This window comes from Castor canadensis, chromosome 8 (genome assembly GCF_047511655.1).
Source record: "Castor canadensis chromosome 8, mCasCan1.hap1v2, whole genome shotgun sequence".
In the NCBI taxonomy this organism is placed as follows: Eukaryota; Metazoa; Chordata; class Mammalia; order Rodentia; family Castoridae; genus Castor; species Castor canadensis.
This window is the reverse complement of record NC_133393.1, coordinates 26,348,181-26,367,561: the sequence shown is the minus strand read 5'-3', so window position 1 is coordinate 26,367,561 and position 19,381 is coordinate 26,348,181. Positions and strand designations below refer to the sequence as shown.

Below are 19,381 nucleotides of genomic sequence, written 5' to 3'. Positions count from 1 at the left end.
ATGGCTTTCCAGGCTGAGGAAAGATCACCATTTGTAATTGTAGATCAGAGAAATGTTGATAAGGGCAAAGGGAGCCTAAACCCATGACCTCAAAACCCTGGTCTTAATCTAGGGAGCTAACCAGATATTCCCACTGGTCCCTCTGCTGAACATCCTTACTTTAGACCCTAAATTACTCACCACAAAAGATTGACTGTCCCCTATTCTTAGAAGTACAATGACAAAGAGGGGGACATTCAAACACAGTTGATATGCTCTCTGCCTCCTCTCTCAAAGACCCTTCTCCCTGAAAACCTACTGTCCTTGCCCATCCCTCCTGCTTTTTCTGTACAGTTGCTCTCCTCTCCCCACATCCCACACACCAAGCCACGTATTCATCTTCTTGGAGCTGCAGTGCTCCAGCTGGGGCAGGATAGAGACGTCAATGTCTTCCTTTGGTTCCTCCTTGGCAAAAGTCTAAGGAAGAAAAGGGACCACGGGAAAGACAACTACCCCTCCACCCAAGCCTCCCAACTCCGCTTGGCACCTGACCTCCAACCCTCAATACTAACGCCAAATCCTGCTCTGACCTCCAACCCTCAATACTAACGCCAAATCCTGCTCTGACCTCCAACCCTCAATACTAACGCCAAACCCTGCTCTGACCTCCAACCCTCAATACTAACGCCAAATCCTGCTCTGGACCAGGGAAATGTTTGTACACATTCTTCCCAAGTCTCCAATACTTCCTGTCTTCAGATGAATCCTCAGATTCATCCTCTCATCCTCTCTGATGAGACTCCTGATAGGAAGAACAAGGAGAACCACTAGCATACAGAAGCCCAGAAAGCACCCTCTGAGTAGCTTTATCCTTCAAGACCATACACAAGCTCCAAGATCAAGATAGCCAGTGAGTTCTGCTCACCCTCCTGATCCCAGCACCTCCTCTCAAGCAATACCTCAATGGTCCGGTGCAAGGGGTCCACGATCTGCCAGATGGCGAGAGTGAGGATGTCCGTGCCCACCAGCAGGCCCACCGTAGCATACAGCTTCCAGGGCTCTAAGGTCTGAATAAACATTCAGAGCCAGGTTCCTTTAAGCCCCAGGAACCAAGAAGCAGGGGCTGGATCGGGAAGCAACTTACCTTCCTCCACTCCTTCTTTTCCTCCTTTTTTGTGAAGACCGTGTGAACCCACCAGATCTTGGTGAACATGGAGCCATAGCCCAGACTAAAGCCCAAGCCTAGAAGCCAGAGGCGGGCCTACAACAGGAGAGAGGGCATGGGCACCACAGGATGGCATAGTAGGTGAGATTGGAGCCAGGATGTGGAGGGCCACAGGAGGATGTGTGGGCAGGAAGCAGAGGCCAAGGCAGGTAGGACACAATAGCAGGGGATAAGGTATATGGGGAGGACAGGGCAGGGGAGAGCAGGGTACAGATTTCCTGCCTTCAACAACTCCTTCTACCCATCTCTACCCCTACAGTGATCTTGCTAAAACCACCTGATCACTCCCCAGTGCCTACAGGTTATAACCTGAACAGCTCCAGATTTGACAGACACTTCACAGACCCCACCCACCTATCCAGGTGCATTTCCCAGGCCCTCGTCTACCCCATGCTCTAGCCACACTGAACTACTTATTTTCCCTTATCTACTCTCTTCCATCTTTGCTAGCCATGAGGTATGTCCTCTGCCGCTGGAGTAACCTTCCTCTATTCTCCAGCTGGCAAAATCCCATGCATCCTTCTACATGCAAACCCAAACACTCCAACTGTAAGCTGCTTCCCATCTTTGCTCCCACAGCACTTTCTACAAATCCCTACTCCTGTACTTCTCCTGTTGCACTGCAACTGGTTTTCTGCCTCTCCTGCTGCAATCTGATCCCACTGGGAACAGGTTATTCCTGATGAACTCTGTGTGTGTGTGTGTGTGTGTGTGTGTGTAAATGTTATGTGCATGGTCAGAACATGAATGGTGCAAAAGAAAGAGTACAAATGGCAGAATTAAGGAAAAAGTGGGTGTTTCTTACAGTATAATAGAGAACTCAAATTTCACAGCCCCAGAACATTCCATGTACCAAGAGTTCCAGAGGCCTTCTCCCTATGTGATGGTATCCCTTCCCCCCAGCTTTCTCTGTGGTTGGCTTAGATTCTGCCTTCATCCTTCCAAACCCCAAAGTAAGCTCCCACGGGAAGCCCAAGTTCTGGTTCTCAGCCCCCATAGCACAGACAAGCCACCATTGTTCAGGAGTTCTTTATACAGATCCCCTTCCTTTGTCTTCTGTACTTCCCTCCATTTCTTTGCAAGTCACGCCATGGCAACCTTGGAACTGGCAAGTGAACTGCAGAACAGAAAAAGTGTGCAGGCCCAGAAAGGAAGGACTGAGCAAGAGAGAAACCAGAGGTGGTGCTAGGAGGAAGGAATGGGAAAAATAGTCAGGGAAAGCCAAGAAGAAAAGGTAGGGAGCAATAAACCATGGAAGTTGCTCCTGAGAAAGGTGGGAGAGTCACATTCTGCAAGGTAAACACCCACCACCTCCTCACCTGGCAGACGAAAGGGAACTGGCTTCTCCCAATGTGGTAACCATCCAGCCCCAGGGGGAAGACAGCAGCTAATGCCAGCGAGCAGCCCACAGCAGTCAGATTGTTCAGGTTGGGCTGTGAGTTCTGGATATAACTAGGGCAGAGGCGGAGAGGGTGGGAGAGAGAGAGTAGAATTACCCTTCTTCTCCAGGGAAGCTCAACTCTCCAAATGCCATGCAATGGTATGACCCCCAACTCCAGGGCCACAGGACTAAAGGAAGACAGGCATGGCGCAAGCAGCAAAGCCTAGACAGACAGTCAGCTCAGTCATGGGGCTGGAAATGGAGCTACAGAGGGCTTCCCTCAGCACAGGGCCCCCACTGGAATACACTCTATTTAGAGCCCACGATTGTGTTACTGTATTTATTTTCCAGTAAACTGCTTTGGAGAAAGGGTAGGGGTTTCTCCCTTGTGTTCCCAATTGATCAGAATGGAACCCTCTATGATACATGGCCTTAGGAGTCACACAAGTTTTATTCTCAATCCCTCCACAGAGCATGATCACTACCTTAGAGAGACAGATGGGCAAAGATCATGTCAGAAGAGAAACTTACCGGACATGGGAGTTGTAGATGTTAAAGGACAGACAAACAACAGCAAGGACAATGCCCAGGCTGGAGAGAACTGAGACGGAGATAAAGAGTTTCTGTGACAGGAAGCGAAATGTCTTGATGACTAGGGTCTGGTCAGCTGGAGGGGACCCTCCTGCATGGCACAGAGGAGGAAGAAGAGAAAAGAAAAAGGAAGGAGGACAGAGGAGTGAAGATGGGATAGGAGAAAGGGGTAAAGGTCGAGATTGCTGCTGTACATTCAGTTTTTGGCTGAAGACATGAGGCCTTCACTGCACTGAATGGGGTTGTGGCAGAAAGAAAGCTCACTGACACTTGGAAAGCAACCAGAAATGAGATGAGAAGATGAGTGAATGCGGAGGCATTTCACCAATGTTGTTGCATCTCATTTTGTTATTGTTTGTTCTCTCTGATTTTCTAACTTTCTTGAAGCCAAGGAAAATGGGAGAGGGAAAAGGAAAGCTGAGAAATAAGCCATATAAGGTCTCTTAACACCAAATCAAAAACTGTCAAAAGATAATTACATAATCAAAAAAGCTAATTCGGCCTCTAGTGTGGCCTTCTAACCTAGGCAAAACAAACAAAACTAGTCTTGAAGTCTAACTCTGACAGGGTAATAGTCCTGAAAATGCTTAACAGTAGTTACTAAGGGAAAGTTCAAGTTTGTCAGAGTTCACAAAAAAAAATCAATTTGCTTAGTTAAAAAAAAATTAATTTAGGCCATACAGCATTTATAGCAGAACACTGTCCTAAATTCAAAGTATTAAAAGAAAAATTAAAAATTTAAAAAAGCAAACCCCAGCAGTGTTGGGAACGACTAGATTTTGTTGGATGGGGCAGATGGCAGCTGATTTCAATGGCTGTGCCACCCCTCAGTTGCTGAGCTTTTTTTTATCAGTAGGTCCTTCCTTTTCCCTACCTCCAGTATCTTTGCCATTTCCTATTCCTGAGCCCACAAAGTACATCAAGAATAACTGCTTACTTTCCCTCTTTAAAAAGCACATGGTAGTTGGTGGAGTGGCTCAAGTGGTAGAGCACCTGCCTAACAAGTATGAGGCCATGAGTTCAAACCCCAATACCACCAAAAAATTTTAAAAAGCACATTCTGATAGCAGATCACAAAGAAAAGAAGTTTTGCATCCTTGCCTATAGTTTAGCAACCATTTTCCTGAAAAAGAGGCAGCTCTAGGCTTGAAGTAGCTGGTTCAGATATATCAAGGCACCAGGAGGACATCTGGAAATCCAAATGGAGCTTCTATTTCCCGCCCCCCGCCCGCCCCCTGCCTTTAATCCCCAGTTACCCCAGCAGTGTACTATTAAAAATAGTCCGACCCACTGCCTAGTCCCTCTCCAAATACACTCCTCCCTCCCTCTCTCTTAGAAGCTATTCTCGTTCTTTCTAAACCCCTGCCCCTAGTCGATCTCCTTGTCACATTTCAGTCTAGTGGCACCCACCACTCACCTTATTCAAATGTATGACCATTTTCCTTGATTATTCAGAAGGATTAAAGGAGAATATAAACAGGAGCACTTACCAATCCATTTATCTGTTTTGGACCAAGAAAGATCATCCTTGGTGCTGTCATAGTAGCCAATCTTCTTGTAGCTACCGCCTGAGCAAATGACAATAGGAGTGGTCATAGGTAGACAAAAAACAATCCCAGGCACTTCCAGTTTCCCACTTCCCTAAACCTGCTTTCCATGACTACATTTGACATTATTACCTTCATCTGAGCAACTAAAGGACCTAAGGGTCATTTGAATCAGCAATATAAATTGGTTCCCAAGGCAACTCGAATAAACAAGAATATCTTATGTGTTTAAAACTCTTCATTGAGGAAGGAGCCACAGTACGTCTGCCACCTATTCCACTGCCTCACACCTCTCTCGGTAAGTCTCTCACTTTGATTCTGGCTTTGAAAGCTTTAAACATATTTCTGCATATTCTCTCTCATGATGGACAGAACCACAGAATCTATTTTCCAATGGCTTTCATTTTAATTTTAGAAATTTCTCTCCTGTTGGCTTGAATTCTAATTCCTTGGATAAGTTATATCCGCCTCTTAGAGAGCAACTAAGTAAAATTCAGTCACTCCTAAGATTTCTCTCCTAGAACCATACCAGTTAACATAACTATTCTTCCAAAAGCCAACTCACAACCTTTTCATGATGGCTGAAGTCCATTCCCACTTGTCTTATATACAAAGAAGAGCTGAAAGAATGTGGGAGGTGGGGAGAGGGGAAGAAAAAAACTTTTCACAGGAGACCAAGAAATGGGTTTTTTGGCCAAGCCTAAAGAGGCTGAGAGTGGGGTAGAGTTGAAACATTTAAATCACAAAAGTTCTGCAAACACCTAATCAAGCAAAGTTATGAGAAAATACAATTTAGAAAAGCCAAACTACATCTACTACAGATAAATTAGGAATGCTAGTTTACAGAGCAAGGAAATTCAATGGATTCCCTTTAAAAATAAAACAAACAAAGCAGGTTCCCTAGGCTCAGTTTGTCTTGCAGCTTTGAAGATGCACTGACAGCTCTTAACCCCTTAACCCAGCCCTGGAAGGGGAATTTCTAAAACTAAAATGGAGGCCACTGAGAAGAGAGAATGGCTGTTTTTAATTTGCATGCCCCTTTTAAAGAACACAACTTGAGAGATCCACAGTGTCTAAGCTTTTTACTACTTTTATTATTTATTATTACTATTTAAAGGCTTGATGAACACAGTTAAAAAAGAAGGGCAGGAAGGGGAAGCACCAGACAGTTTTGTAATGTCTTGAGTGTTCTCCCAAGCAGGGATCTAACCAAGTCCCAACCTGCTCCTCATCTTCACCCACCCTCCCTGCCCCTGCACTCACCCTGTAGCTGCTCGATAAGCGTCCATGCCATCCGGGAGCCACTGGCATCAAACACCACATGGCCCTGAGGGGGAGGAACATGTGGAGGAAGGCAGAGGGGATAAAAGCAGGAGGGAAAAGAGAACACCAGGGAATCTCTGAATCCTTCTGGTTTTGATGTAATTGAGCTCCTGAATGAATGCTATTTATGGCATTTGCCTGCATATAGGACATACCCCAGATGCCCATACCCTAGATTCTAGAAACCTTCTTCTCTGGAGAAGCTTTACCCCTGAGATTTGAATGGGATAAAATCTCCAGAGCACCAGGAGACTTGGCTTCTAACTATATGGCGTGAGCAAGTCACCAAATCCCACTAGGCACTAACTTTCTTGCTTTAAAAGGAATAAAGTTATAAACTTTCAGGTTGTTTCCTCTTTTAAGATCTTACAAGTCTCCTCTCACCCATAAACACCTGGACTGGTTTGAAAAGACACATGGGGGGCGGCGGCTGAAAGAAATAGAATACATCAATTTTTCACTGTAGTCTTTTGTGGGATTTTCTGGTTTAGGGATCCTACTCCCCTGGTGTGAGAATGACTTTTGCAGAGAACTAACTGAGAAAGATAGGGAATGCATGTTTTAGAAGCCTTTGAGGGTGTCTCTATCACTGCAGGACAGGTAAATGTGAAGGAAGTTGCTATAACTCACAGAAACACCCTCAAAGGACGAAGAGTTCATCGCTCGGTAGATTTGGTCCGTAATGGTCTGGTTGTTGTAGTTGAAGTCCTCCAAGCGAACACCCGAACGGCCACCTCCTCCAGATGTCTTGTTCAGGGCCAATGCCAAGGCCCAGATGGCATCATAGGCCAGTGGTGCTTCCTGAAAGCCTCCTGTCTCCTCAGGGTGCCTTTTGAGTCGCTTGGTTAGTTTCTCCACAAATTCCTGGGATGTCTGGGGAAGAGGAAAGCATTAGAATGTGGGGGGCGGGGGGATCCAATGCTAACATAGACACTTCAACTTGAACGGATGGTTCATGCTCATGTTGTCAGATGGAGCATATGTACACTCAAAATCTTTAACTATACCCATGTGTCTGTCTTAGGTTGGAAGCTACTAGACTAAAGCAGGGATTAGCAGGGTCCTGTGGTCTTAGTGTGTACAGCTGCTAGCTTAGAACTACAAACAGAGAAGTCTGATGAATAAACACTCTGGATAATGAATGGCAAAGGAGAGAAAGTAGAGACACAGCAAAATAAGAAGCACAGATACTGCAATGAAGAGTTGTGACGCTGGTGTTCTCCCAACCTTCAGACTTTCTCAGTAGTGTTGACCCAGGATCTAACAGCTCCTCCAAATCTGAAAGATCCTAGAAAAGGCGACACCACTGTCTTTCTCACTCTGCTTGTCAACCAGAAAGATTTTTCCTTAGGCTGCTAACTTCTTGCCATCCTGGTGTGAGTGACTTTAGTTCTCTGTCTCTTAGAAGACTGGAGACTGTAGAAATATCCTTCACACTTTAGAGGTTCGTTATTCAATTCTACCCACACCCTTTCAACACTCAAACGTCTTTTTCCAAGAAAGCTAAAAAGAATGATAGTTCTTTAAAATCTCAGGAGATGGTCAAAATATCTGACTTGTAAACTGGACAATAACCCCATGTTTGGCTTAATAACTATAGGTGAATTGCTTACCTTCTTGAAACTGCCTCCCATACAATACCTCTCAGAAGATATAGAAGAAAATGCTCGACAACTATTTCTTGGCAAGGCATTAAGTGCTACACAGAGCACTGCACAAATAATTGTTTGGATTCAGAATATATTAACACACTAATGAAACAATGGACACATGAATGAAGAAAATGTAAATATCCTTGTTCCCCATGCCCTGACCACTAATTTTTATTTATTTACTTTTCTATTCAACTTTCTGGAACCAGCCAGGTGTAGTGAAAATAACTGATCCTGGAAGACTCAACAATCGCTGAGGACAAGACCAAGATCCATTCCTTTTTTTGGTTGTGAGGAGGGGGGTGTTTGTTTGTTTATTTGTTTGTTTGGTGGTACTGGGGTATGAACTCAAGGCCTTGCACTTGGCTAGGTAGATGTCATTTGAGCCGTGCCTCCAGCCCCTCTTAATTTAGGTTATTTTTCAAGATAGGGTTTCATGCTTTTGCCTGGCTGGCTTCTGACCGAAATCCTCTTACTACTTATGCCTCCCTAGTAGCTGGGATTACAGATGTGATGACCACACCAGCTTTTTTTTTTGATAGGATCTCACTGACTTTTTTGCCTGAGCTGGTCTCTAACTGTGATTCTCCTGATCTCTGCCTCCTTAGTAGCTGGCATTACAGGTGTGAGCCACCGTATCTGGCCTTTCCATTCCTCTTTTAATCATTAATACCTAGTACTGTACCCAGCCTATAATGTCTATTGGATTTGGACACACAAATACTGTGTATATTATTGTGTATGCTACTATAAAGGTGGATACATGTCATTATTTGTCCAAACCTATAGAATACACACCACCAAGAGGGTACCCTAATATAAATGATAAGACTTTGGGTGTGTATACTCCATCAATACAGACTCGTCAATAGTAATAAGTACACCAATGCGGTGGGGGATGCTGATAATGGAGATGGTTATGCATGTGGAGGGCTGTATAGGAACTCTCTGTACCTTCCTCTCAATCTTGCTGTGAATCTAAAACTGCTCCAAAAAAAAAATAACATCTTAAAAAAAAAAAAGTTCACCATGTGGGTAAATAGATGGATGGATTGTATTTCTAATTAATCCATTTACCTAGTATAAAACCTCAAACAAGTTATTAAGTCCCACTAATTGGCTATTCAGTTTTAAAATGGGAATAATACTACTTTAAAGAGCTCAAATAAAGATGAAATAAGAATGTGTATAAATGCGGGGGTATAAAGTAAGTTACATTCTCTCCTTGTGAATTTCCCTGTGCTGCACCCTCATCTGTTACTGATACCCATATCTATAATTCCAACCCAGTATCTTAAGTCTTATATCTCCTACTGGCTCTAATGCATTTGCAATTGGATGACCAATAATTACAAATTCAAGTTAAGCATGGTAGCAGCACCTATATATAGTACAAGCTACTCGGGACGCTAAGGTAGGGATCAGGGGGTCACTTGAATCCGTAAGTTCAAGACCAGCCTGGGTAACAGCAAAACTCTGTTTCAAATTCAAGTATTTCTAACACTCCAATACTGCCCATTACATAAGACTGAAACCTTGGCATCACACTAGACTCTTTCAAATCACCAAATCCTCCTAATTCTTTTCAGATGTTTCATTAATATCATCCCTTCTTATACAAGATGATGATGACAATGATGGTGGTGACTAACATCTTTAACATGTGCCAGGCAATTTTCTGAGGTGCATTTAGCAATGCGCTTAATTCTCAGACAATCCAGTGATTCAGAAATAAGGAGACTGAGGCACAGAAATAAATCATGCAACTTGTCTGAAGTTACACTGCTAGAGAGTGATAGAGCTGGGATTCAAACCTAAGCAATCTGGCACATTACCTACCCTGTACTGCTTCTGTTCTATAATGCCTTGCTCCAAGAGCACCTGATCATAGACAGTAGCTAAGCTGAGACTTTCTGAGCAGTCTTTTGGCTTCCAGGTCTATCCGATCCTCACTTCAAAGTAAAGATTGCATCAGAAAATCACCCAGATGGGAAGGGATTAATCTGATCAGCATGTTATCCCTGCCCAGATCCTCAAACTCTCAGTCACTCTGAGTCTGGCCAATAGAAGTAACACTAACCCCTCACCACCACCACCATGACTAAAATTATGAAAAAACAATCCTTTCCCTTGAGTTAGCGAAGATATGTCATACATTTTCAAAGATGAACTTTACTGTGCTGCCAAGGGAAACCGAACAACAAAAATTCCACAATCCACAGAAATTAGTGAATTAACCAACTGTAATTTTATATCCTCATTGTTTTTAGTAACCCAGTCTGGCTGCCATTGTACGTGAGAACGGATGCTGTACAGTGATCTGACGTGTATCGGGAGGCAGCTTTTTAGCTTTTCTGTACCCAGGTCTGATGGAATCTTCACCCCGATCAGTATGTACTCCATTCCATCCCGGGTATGCTACCTCCCACCTTCCCCTGAGACCATGGCTTTATTCTCCAAACCCGCTCTAACCCACTCTCTATTTATGTTCCCTAAAGATTCTTTCTCTAAACCAAGGTTTTGCAACCTCTACACTATTGACATTTTAGGCAGGATAGATTTGTCATCTGGGGTTGAACTGTGCATTGTAGGATATTTAGAAGCAACCTTGGCCTCTACCCATTAGACATCAGAACCATCTATCCCTCTCCAAAGTCCCCACCCCCTAGTTGTGTCAATCAAAAATGCCTCCAGATATTGCAACCTCTGATTAAAAACTACAGCCCTAATAGTGCTCATAGTTTGATCCCCAGACCAGTAGCATTGGAATCTCTGGGAACTTATTACAAATGTTAAATTCTTAAGCCCTATCCCAAATCTACTGAATCAGAACTTCCAGAGAACTGGCTCAAGTAATTGATGTACTAACTACCTTTCCAGTTGGTTCTTATGGAAGCTAAAATTTGGCAATTACTGATGTAAACAAACCTGAGGCCATCCTATGGAGTGACAGTAATCCTATGGAGTGACGGCAACTCTGCTTCTATTCTAAGTCTCCAAGGCTTTGCACCCCCTAGGTCCAACCTTTGCTTCTAATCCACATCTCTTTCTGCTGTTTGATTCACCTATAATCTTCCCTAGTCAGTTATTAAGGCTGCTTCTCTCCTCTGTTGAAAATCTTGGGCTTTACCTAGCATTTTAGGCTGGTATCACTAGAAGCTGTATGGCCTTGAAGACAGGCACCATGTTTCTCTAGAGACCAGGAGCCAGAAAAAGACCCTTAACATCCTGCCCCAAAACCCAAGTGTCCCTCAATATCCCCAACCAACTCTCATCTTTCTGTCAGGCTCCTTTAACTCCCTGTTGTAGGATAGAGGACACAATTGGCTCAGGGGACCAACAAGCTCTTCTGACTTCAGTAACCTGCTCCACCATTTTTCCAGGTTCTGGAAGATGCTTCACCTCTCAGTTACTCTACAGAAAAGTCTGTCCAGAGTGTTTTTTACTGTACTTTTCACTGTAATTTCATTTTGCAATAAACATAGTGTGTCCTTAGAATGTCCCACAAATGTTGCCTTGTTCACTTAAAGAATGGGAAAAACCCAGATTCAATACTACTAAAAACTCCTTTTCCAGAACAAGATACATTATGAGTTTATGATCAGAATCCCTGAATTCTGCCACACTCTGATCATTCATCACAACTCATTACCTGAATCTTATTTATCCTTCACTCAAAAACTGCTAAACAGTATTTATTAGTGATAAAAGTAAAAACTTTTTAGTCAGGTTCACACTAACCGATGGGACAGAGTACTTTGGTATTTGATTCAACTAGGATTCAGTTCTAGCAAGACCACTCAGACAAATCATTAAACTTCTCTTGTGTCCTAATTTTCTGGTCTATACAATACAAATGATAGTTGGGTGCCAGTGGCTCACACCTATAATCCTAGCTTCTGGGAAGGTTGAGATCAGGAGGATCGCATTTGAAGGCTAGCTCAGGACCTCCATCTCCAAAATAATCACAGCAAAATGGCCTGGATATGTGGCTCAAGCAGTAGAGCACCTGCTTTGCAAGCACAAAGCCCTGAGTTCAAACTCCAGTCCCACCAAAAAAGCAAAAAAAAGGAATGTAAATGATAAATCTACATAAGCAGGTATTCCATGCCTGAGGGTTCACCCAGCATAATAAGCAGACAAACAGGTTACTCTATCGGCTCTAAAATATAGTGCTGAGTAACAATAGAGCCTCTTCCCCTTTGCCCACATATACAATCACTTGTGACCCCACCCTCAGGGCTGCCCCAGCCCTTCCAAATCAGATGATGAGCCTTCTAGCTCCAAGTCCGTCACTAGCCAGCTATCTGGGGCTACATGATTTCAAAAGTCTCTTTTACATAAAAAATTCTAAAAAAAGAACCATTTGAAAATAAAAAGCGTCAAGATCCAAGCTAATTTCATATCATTTGTGAGTGAATATTAAGTAATTCTGAGGTACTAATGTAAGTCACCAAGAAAATAAGATGCATTTCTGTCCAGAAGCAGCATTCTGGTAAAGGTGTGCTTGCGTATCCAAGCATCTATATTATCATTAACGCCTCTCTCTCATTTGACTTCTCACCAACTGCTCCTTGTTTCCGTGGTAACAGCCCTTCCACTCATCAGGGGCCTACTGAACATACCACTCTATTGCTTCTCTCCCTCCCGCCCAAGGAAGTCACAACAGAGATAGAATCCACAGGAGACATGACGCAAGTAAGCACAGAGTGGGCACAGGCCCCGGCCCCTTCCCCTTCTAGACATCCAAACTGCACACCCTCTCTTCAGCCCTCCCCTCAGGTGCCAGCCTCCAAATCCCTATATTCTCACCATGTTGGAAATGCTCCGGGTATTGGCAGGGTTCAGCATGACAATCTCAGTGGTGATGTGGCCCTCCACCGCCTCCGTCATCTCATCCACTGTGCAGTTGATGGAAGGGTCATAGATCTTGAACCAATTGTCTGCATACCACCCAATGAGGAACCAGACGTACTTCTTCCCAAAGAGACGCTCCTTATACACCTGCATACAGAGGAGGAGGGATGGGGGGCAGTTCAGGGGCAGGGGTTGGTGCTATTTTACTGACACTATTTAGTTTCTTGGCAATCAGAGAAGAGCAGCAGATTTTTTTTTTAATCTATAAATCTTAGGGTCCTAAATTCTGTCCCGGCCCCACTCTTTCTGAGTAGTCTTTTCAGTCAGTCAGGAAAGGAAAGATGGGAATCACTAGTGAATTGGGAAACACAAAGAAGGAAAATGAGAAAGTACAGTGTGTGTGTGTGTGTGTGTGTGTGTGTGTGTGTGTGTGTGTGTGTGCGCGCTCAAGAAACAGAGGCAGAGCATCATATCAGTCATCACCTCAGATCATTTGTTATCAATTTGAGCAGAGAGGCAATGAGGAGACCCCAGGAGAAAACCAAGGGAAAGAGCCCTCCCAGTGTCCCTCCCTCTTCAGATCCCAACTCCACCTCACAAAAAACTTTCCGGGCTTCGGTCTCATAGAAAAGTCCCACGATGATTCGGGCATCCTGACGCTACAAAGTGGAGACAAAAAAAGAACTCCTGAGGGATGCCTAGGAACGCCTGAGGGGCTAAACCAGGTGCTTTCACAGCTTTGATTTCCCATCCCAAAGTGCTTAGTGCAGAATAATGTTCAACGGACAGTGGATAAATGTCAGCTGGAAGACAGAGCTAAACTTCCCCCAGGAGACACTGTTGCCTCGCAGAATGAAAGTCTGCCCCCACCTGACTCTCCTCTTCAGCTGACCACCATCCCCCAATCCGACCCCTCTGCAGGCTGAGCCCACCATTCCTGGCCATCCCACCTTTAGGTTTTTGACTGGCACAGCTGGATCTGAGAAGAAACTCTGGCGGAAAGTAATCTCAATTCCAGCCTCCTTCACTCGCTCCTCTAGGTCATCCAGAGTCTTGAGTGGGAAAGAGAAACAAAAAATGTAGGGAGCACAATGAGGTAAAACAGATGTTAACTGGGGGTTGCACCTCAGAGCAAAGGAACAGCATTCTGACCATAGCCCCAACAGCTTCCATCCCCCAACTGGAAAGGACCTGTGGCCTTAGGAGGTGGCTTCCAAGCAGGAAGGTACATGGTGAGTCTATGGGGTCTGTGTCTGAGGAAGCAACCACATTCACCCAACTCCTACAACTGAAAAGAAATACAGAGAGACCAGAAACAGGGGCTGGAATAGCAAGATGATGCCAAGCTCAAAAGCCAAGTGGGCAGACAGACAAAAGGATCAGAGAACGGTCTGAGTCACTGAGAAAAGTGGGGAGGGAGGATTAAAGGGCCAATGAATATGTGAGTGGGTAGAAGACCCAAAGAACAGAACAAAAGGGAGGAAGCCGACTGCCTTCTTCAGATACAGTCATGTATTTTCTCTCTACCTCCACAAACCTCACTGCTTCTCTCACCCTCTCTTCATCCACTAGCATCTCTCTCAATGTCAACTACCAGACCCATATATTTGTCTCTTGTCTATCTGCCTCTCTTCTCTCTCTCAGCCCACTTTCTGTATCTCTGTCTCTCCATCTCTAGCCCCCACCCACTAACTCCATCCCTGTGTCCCCATTCACTCCCACCCGCCAGCCCTCTTGAGTGCCTCTAGAATCCCCTACTTTCCTGGTTTCTATTTCATATTCCCTTCCTCCTCTTGACTCAACTTCAAATTGAACCTACTTTAAAAGAACTGAGTCATTTTGGGACTATCTGTCGGGGGAACAGCACATCAAAAGGAAAAAGAAATCATAAAATCAAAAAGATGGAGAGGATCCCAAAAATTCGACTCATTCATTCCCCTGGCTATAGAAAGAACATGCACTTAACCCACTTGGAGTGTGTTCCTTTTTTTGATAAAGAATCAAGATCTTTCCTGTGGTACATCTCTCTCTGCAGGACTTTGAGTAGATGCCCCTCTCACCCTTTCCCCAGTCCCTACTCACTGAAGTGAAGACCTCTGTGGTCTGCTGGATGGTGGCAATCTTCTTCCAGCCCCACTTTTCAAAGAGTTTCACACGGGTAGGGTTGTGGAGTGTGGCAGATGGATGTGTTCGGAAGAATGTGGGAAAACGCTGCCGGTTTGACAGAGCTGGTGAGCTGGAGCCATAGGAAAGCTGGGGGACAAGGACAGAGCAACAGGGTGTGTCCATGGTAGTCTAAGAGCTCCTTTAACCCTTTCCTTACTTTTGGGGTCTTCTACCCTACTCTCTTTAAACCACCCCACATTTGCTCTAGGTAAACTGATATTCAAGGCCCCCACACCTCTCACAATCGAATGCTCTTTTACTGATCTAACTCCAGTTCCTTCTGAAGAAGGAGGTCAGTGGCAGCACCATCAGGCCACTGTTGCTAGGAAGCCAACCAGCTCAGGTCTACAGGTTTTGAATCCTGAAAGTGATCCCTCTCCCAGTCCTCTTAAATACAAAGTGGCAATCCCCCCTACTTAGTACAGCCCAAAAGGGAATGACCCCATCTTCTGACCCCCACAGCCCTGTTTACCACAATGAGGTTCCACATCCTGGCAGCCTCGGCCACAAGTGTGGAGACAGAACTGCAGCCAGGCATGAGGATGATCTTGATGGGGTCATTGTAGAGTAGTTCATACAGGTACTTGGTGGCTTGGCCTGGGTCACACTGAGTGAAGAGGGAGGGGATGAGGGCAGACTCCCCCAGGGTCCCTTCCCTCCTTGCAATTCCTACTCTTATCTTTCTTGGACAATCTAACTCCATTCTCAATTACTCACTTTCATCATTACTACCATATTCTTCTCCTTCCTGATATCTCTTCCTGTCAAGTTTCTTGATTCTCTGCTTTCATTAAACTTCCTTCTCTGTCTTCCATCTGGCACCTTATCCCTATGGGCTGCTGCATACCCCTCCTTAGGTATTAATGCATATACTGCCTTCTCTCCTTTCAGCTCATCCTCAGACATCTCCAAGCCCACTCGCTTGTCACCCCTGCCCCGAATTTCATGCTTCTATCCCCCAAACATCTGTGGGGAGAAGAATCTGCAGGAACAAAAGTAAATTCCCTCCAGGTTCCCAGACAACTTCCTCAAAGCCATATTATAAAATTTGCTTTTTCACCACTGTAAACTCCCTCTCCCCACCCTCTTTTTTTTTTTTTTTTTTTTTCCTGTCTCTTCTCTTTTCAGGGCTAGTGATAAGTAAACAAGAGCATACAGGAACAAAACCAGTAGGGGTTCTGCTCAGTACCCCATCCCCTCCTGCTGGGCCCTGACATTTGACAGGTCTATTAGGGAAAAAACAACACTCAAGGGTGGAAGTGAGGAAGAATCTAAGATGTGGAAAGAACAGGAAGAATAACTAGAATGGAACTCTCCAGAAACCAGATGATTTTAGGGGTGCATCCCTGAAAGAGCTGAACCAAGCTGGGGAAAGTAAGCAATGCAGAAAGCTAGAGAGGAAAAGAAGGCTGGGAGGAGGGGAAGTGGGGGAAGGAAGAGCCAGCCATGGGTCTCCCACTGCCTGTTCCCCTCCTGCTGAAATATGACATTTCATAAGCTGCTGGAGCCCCAAAGGAAGTGGAGAAGAAATGGCAGCCAGTGGGGAGCCAGGGCAGAGGGGACACAGACAGGAGGCACAAGGGAGTAGGGAGGGTAAACTGGGGGGAGGATGGAGAAAGGAAATAAAGAAAGTCCCCTAGAGCCTGCTTACTTCCCACTGAGGCCTGACATTTGAAACTCTGTGGGAAGTTGGAGACAAGGGGAGCCAGGAGAAGCAGGTGAATCTGAAGAACCAATACTCACCCTGATTCTGCTGCTCACCCCATCCTCACCCTCTGCCAAGGGCAGTTCTCAACTATATTTTAACTTTCTCCTAATGTCTCCCACTTGGGCATCTTTGAACATCTTTACCATCCTGGGGTACCACCTTCCTACACTTTCCCAGCATCTGTTACTTCAAATCTTGCCCCCAGATTCTCCCAAGGTCGGTGTCTGTGCCCCTCCACTTCTTGCCTGAAGGTTAATTAGGAACAAGGAAGACACAGAAGAACCTATAGTTAAGCATAAACAGGGAAATGTATGTGGCCCCAATGTATGTGGGCTCTTGTTTCCTCATTTCTTCTCTACATTTTCTTACATCCCATCTATACTCTATGCATCACTGTAGATTCCCTCCTGTAGGGAGTTCTCACCCCTCCCCAATAGGCTTCATCTGTTCTCTTTCTCCTTTGCTCTTGCAAGGATCTGGACTAACAGGCAGGAAAGGGGCACATTCCAATTCCTCTGCTTTACCCCCTCCCCTTTGCTACCTCTGCTACCTTCTCTAGAACCCTTCTCCTAGGTCCCCCATCTGCTCCCAACACCTCTAGGGAATCACCTGTCATGGTAGATGAGTTTGAGCTCACAGCAAAGCTTCCCCTGTCTTCCTGCAATGCCCTATCATAAAGACTATATCCAGCTCTTGGTCTCTCTCCCCATCCCATCCCCATAGCCAATGATCTCTCTTGTTCTCCCAAGCTTGACCACTCCAACAGATCTGACCATCTTATTTCTCTTCCTGCCTCCCCTATGCTGATACTTATTTTTTCCCCCTGTACCCTCCTGTTCTTTCCTGGGATTAGCAACAGCTCAGGCATCTACCAGGCAAGATTTCCATTAGTAAAAATGCATATACTACTTGGGATATCTCCCTGAGCAAGGAATTCAAATCTGAATTCAAACTCCTGTGGTGAGTCTTATGAGCCCTGATGTTTGATAACCACAGAGAAGGTATCCAAAGGGATTTTTAAGTTCTGGTTCTAAGCTCCTAACAATTCTTTGCTCTCCTCTACCCAAGCACCCTACTTGCAACCTCACTTCTGCCCTCTTTCCCAGCACATACCTATTTTTAAGTATAATGATGTTCTAAAGAATGAACGCAAATTATGAGCATACCCCAAGTATAAAATGGCCATCTCCCTACCTCATGCATTCTATCGCTCTAATCCAAATCCTCAAGTCTCTGAAGCCACACAACAGAGAAGATAAACTTAAGGAGGTCCCACATCTTCTTCTTTCCCTGTGTCATATCCTTCCTTACTCCCTAATTATTCCCCTTTCCCCAGGGAGAGGCTTGAGAAAGAAATCTTATTATAGACCATCCCCTAATACCATTGAACTCAAATTTCCTTACCATCCCTCCCAGCCCCCCTCCCTTTTCTAACCCTATGTCCCACTTTTGCCTCAAATCCTAGAGGATTTTATCTTTAAAAAGATAAAACCAGGACCCCCAAGTCCCCCAAGATGCCCCAGGATCCCTCAATATCCCCACCCTTCCTCCCGACCTCCATCCCCCTCTCCATTCTCTTCTGTTCTCTTTCTTCTACCAGTATCCTGACTCCCCTCCACCCCCAGGCTATTGTGGGGTTTCCTGTGTAGACCCTAATGAATTTTTTCTCCCAGTGCCTCTGCCCATTTCTTGGCCATTAGTCTTTTTGAATCACTATATGCCATACAGTCTCATGGTCCAGGAATTCTCCACAGGGTTGGGGATGGAGGGATGAGGAGTCAGGTAGGGCTCACAGCTGACTTGCTGTTTGTTTTGATAAATAAACTAGAGCTCTCAAGTCACTCTAAATTTTCTTCATTCTCTCCCTATTCCTCTCAGCTCCAACCTACACCAAGATTTACCTTGTTACCATGGTAAATGTAAACCCACACCACCTCTGACATTCCCTACAGCCCCCAACTCAGTACAGGGTTAGTTTACTCCCCCAGAGAATTGGGATGAGCCAGTAGGATCCTCAATCCATCACCACTTTCCTTAACCCCTGGCACTTCCATGACCCTCCTACTGGCGCAAATGGGTCTGCCTTGCAGCGTGACTAACCATCTTGAACCCCTAGACCCTCATCTGTCCGCGATTCACCCCCCAAGGTCCTGCACCCCCAGCCTCTCTCATGCTAGTCACACATGGGAGGGGTCTGCCTCGCAATCCCAAACTAGGACTCAGGCACCCGCAGCTGGCCCCTGCCCATTAAGCCCCCTCCAACCACCCACTCCCATGTCCGGGGCTACCTTGCTGTCGTGGTGGATGAGCTTGAGCTCATAGTCCGGCAGGATGTCCCTGCGGCTATTCACGTCCTCCAGCGCCATCTCCACCGCAGGCTGGCAGGCCTGGCCCCCTGGCCAGCCCCCGCTCATGGGAAACAGCGCCCCGATGTACACTGCGCGCCGTTCTGAGGAGGGGTGCGGGGGGACCCTCGGGTGAGGCCTCGGGAGATGGGGGGAGTGGGAGGCCCATACCGGAGCCACCCCAGCCGCCATCACCACCAGAAGCGGCAGTGGCCACCCCACCGGGAGACAGGGGGCCCACGGACCCATGGCGGGGAGGGGGCGGGGGGTAGCTGCTTGGGGAGAGGGAGGAGCTCAGGGGGGACACTTTTCCTGGGGAGGGCTTCTGAGGGGGTGTCGGGAAGGCGCCTCCATCCCAGGTTTTGTGGAGAGGAGGGGGCTAGGGCCCTGGGGAAGCAGGGAAGGTTGGCTTCCTACAGCCCCCGCGGCTCTTGCTCCCGCCACCGCCACCTCCACCGCGGACTCTCCTCGCGGACTGACTGACCGACGGAGGGGAGGAGGAGGAGGGAGATGTGGGGCTGGGAGGGGGCTCTGACGTCACGGGCGGCGCGCGGCAGCGGGGTGGAGGGGGGGCACAGGAGATGAGGAGGTAGGAAGGGGGCGGGGA

General features: G+C 46.0%; 1 protein-coding gene across 6 annotated transcripts in view; it reads right to left on the bottom strand.

Moving 5' to 3' along the window:
• Positions 1-19,381, bottom strand: part of Gabbr1 (gamma-aminobutyric acid type B receptor subunit 1) — a 29,734-nt gene that overhangs the window by 5,452 nt on the left and 4,901 nt on the right. For all 6 annotated transcript variants that reach the window (XM_074082639.1, XM_074082642.1, XM_074082637.1 and 3 more), the window contains 14 exons: positions 18,718-18,878; positions 15,194-15,328; positions 14,638-14,808; positions 13,506-13,607; positions 13,149-13,214; positions 12,511-12,702; positions 6,677-6,919; positions 5,987-6,050; positions 4,667-4,744; positions 3,117-3,267; positions 2,524-2,656; positions 1,124-1,240; positions 939-1,046; positions 363-456 (listed from right to left, as the gene is read on the bottom strand). In XM_074082639.1, coding sequence (XP_073938740.1) covers positions 363-456; positions 939-1,046; positions 1,124-1,240; positions 2,524-2,656; positions 3,117-3,267; positions 4,667-4,744; positions 5,987-6,050; positions 6,677-6,919; positions 12,511-12,702; positions 13,149-13,214; positions 13,506-13,607; positions 14,638-14,808; positions 15,194-15,328; positions 18,718-18,878 — 1,815 coding nt within the window. The remainder of the gene's footprint in view (positions 1-362; positions 457-938; positions 1,047-1,123; positions 1,241-2,523; positions 2,657-3,116; positions 3,268-4,666; positions 4,745-5,986; positions 6,051-6,676; positions 6,920-12,510; positions 12,703-13,148; positions 13,215-13,505; positions 13,608-14,637; positions 14,809-15,193; positions 15,329-18,717; positions 18,879-19,381) is intronic.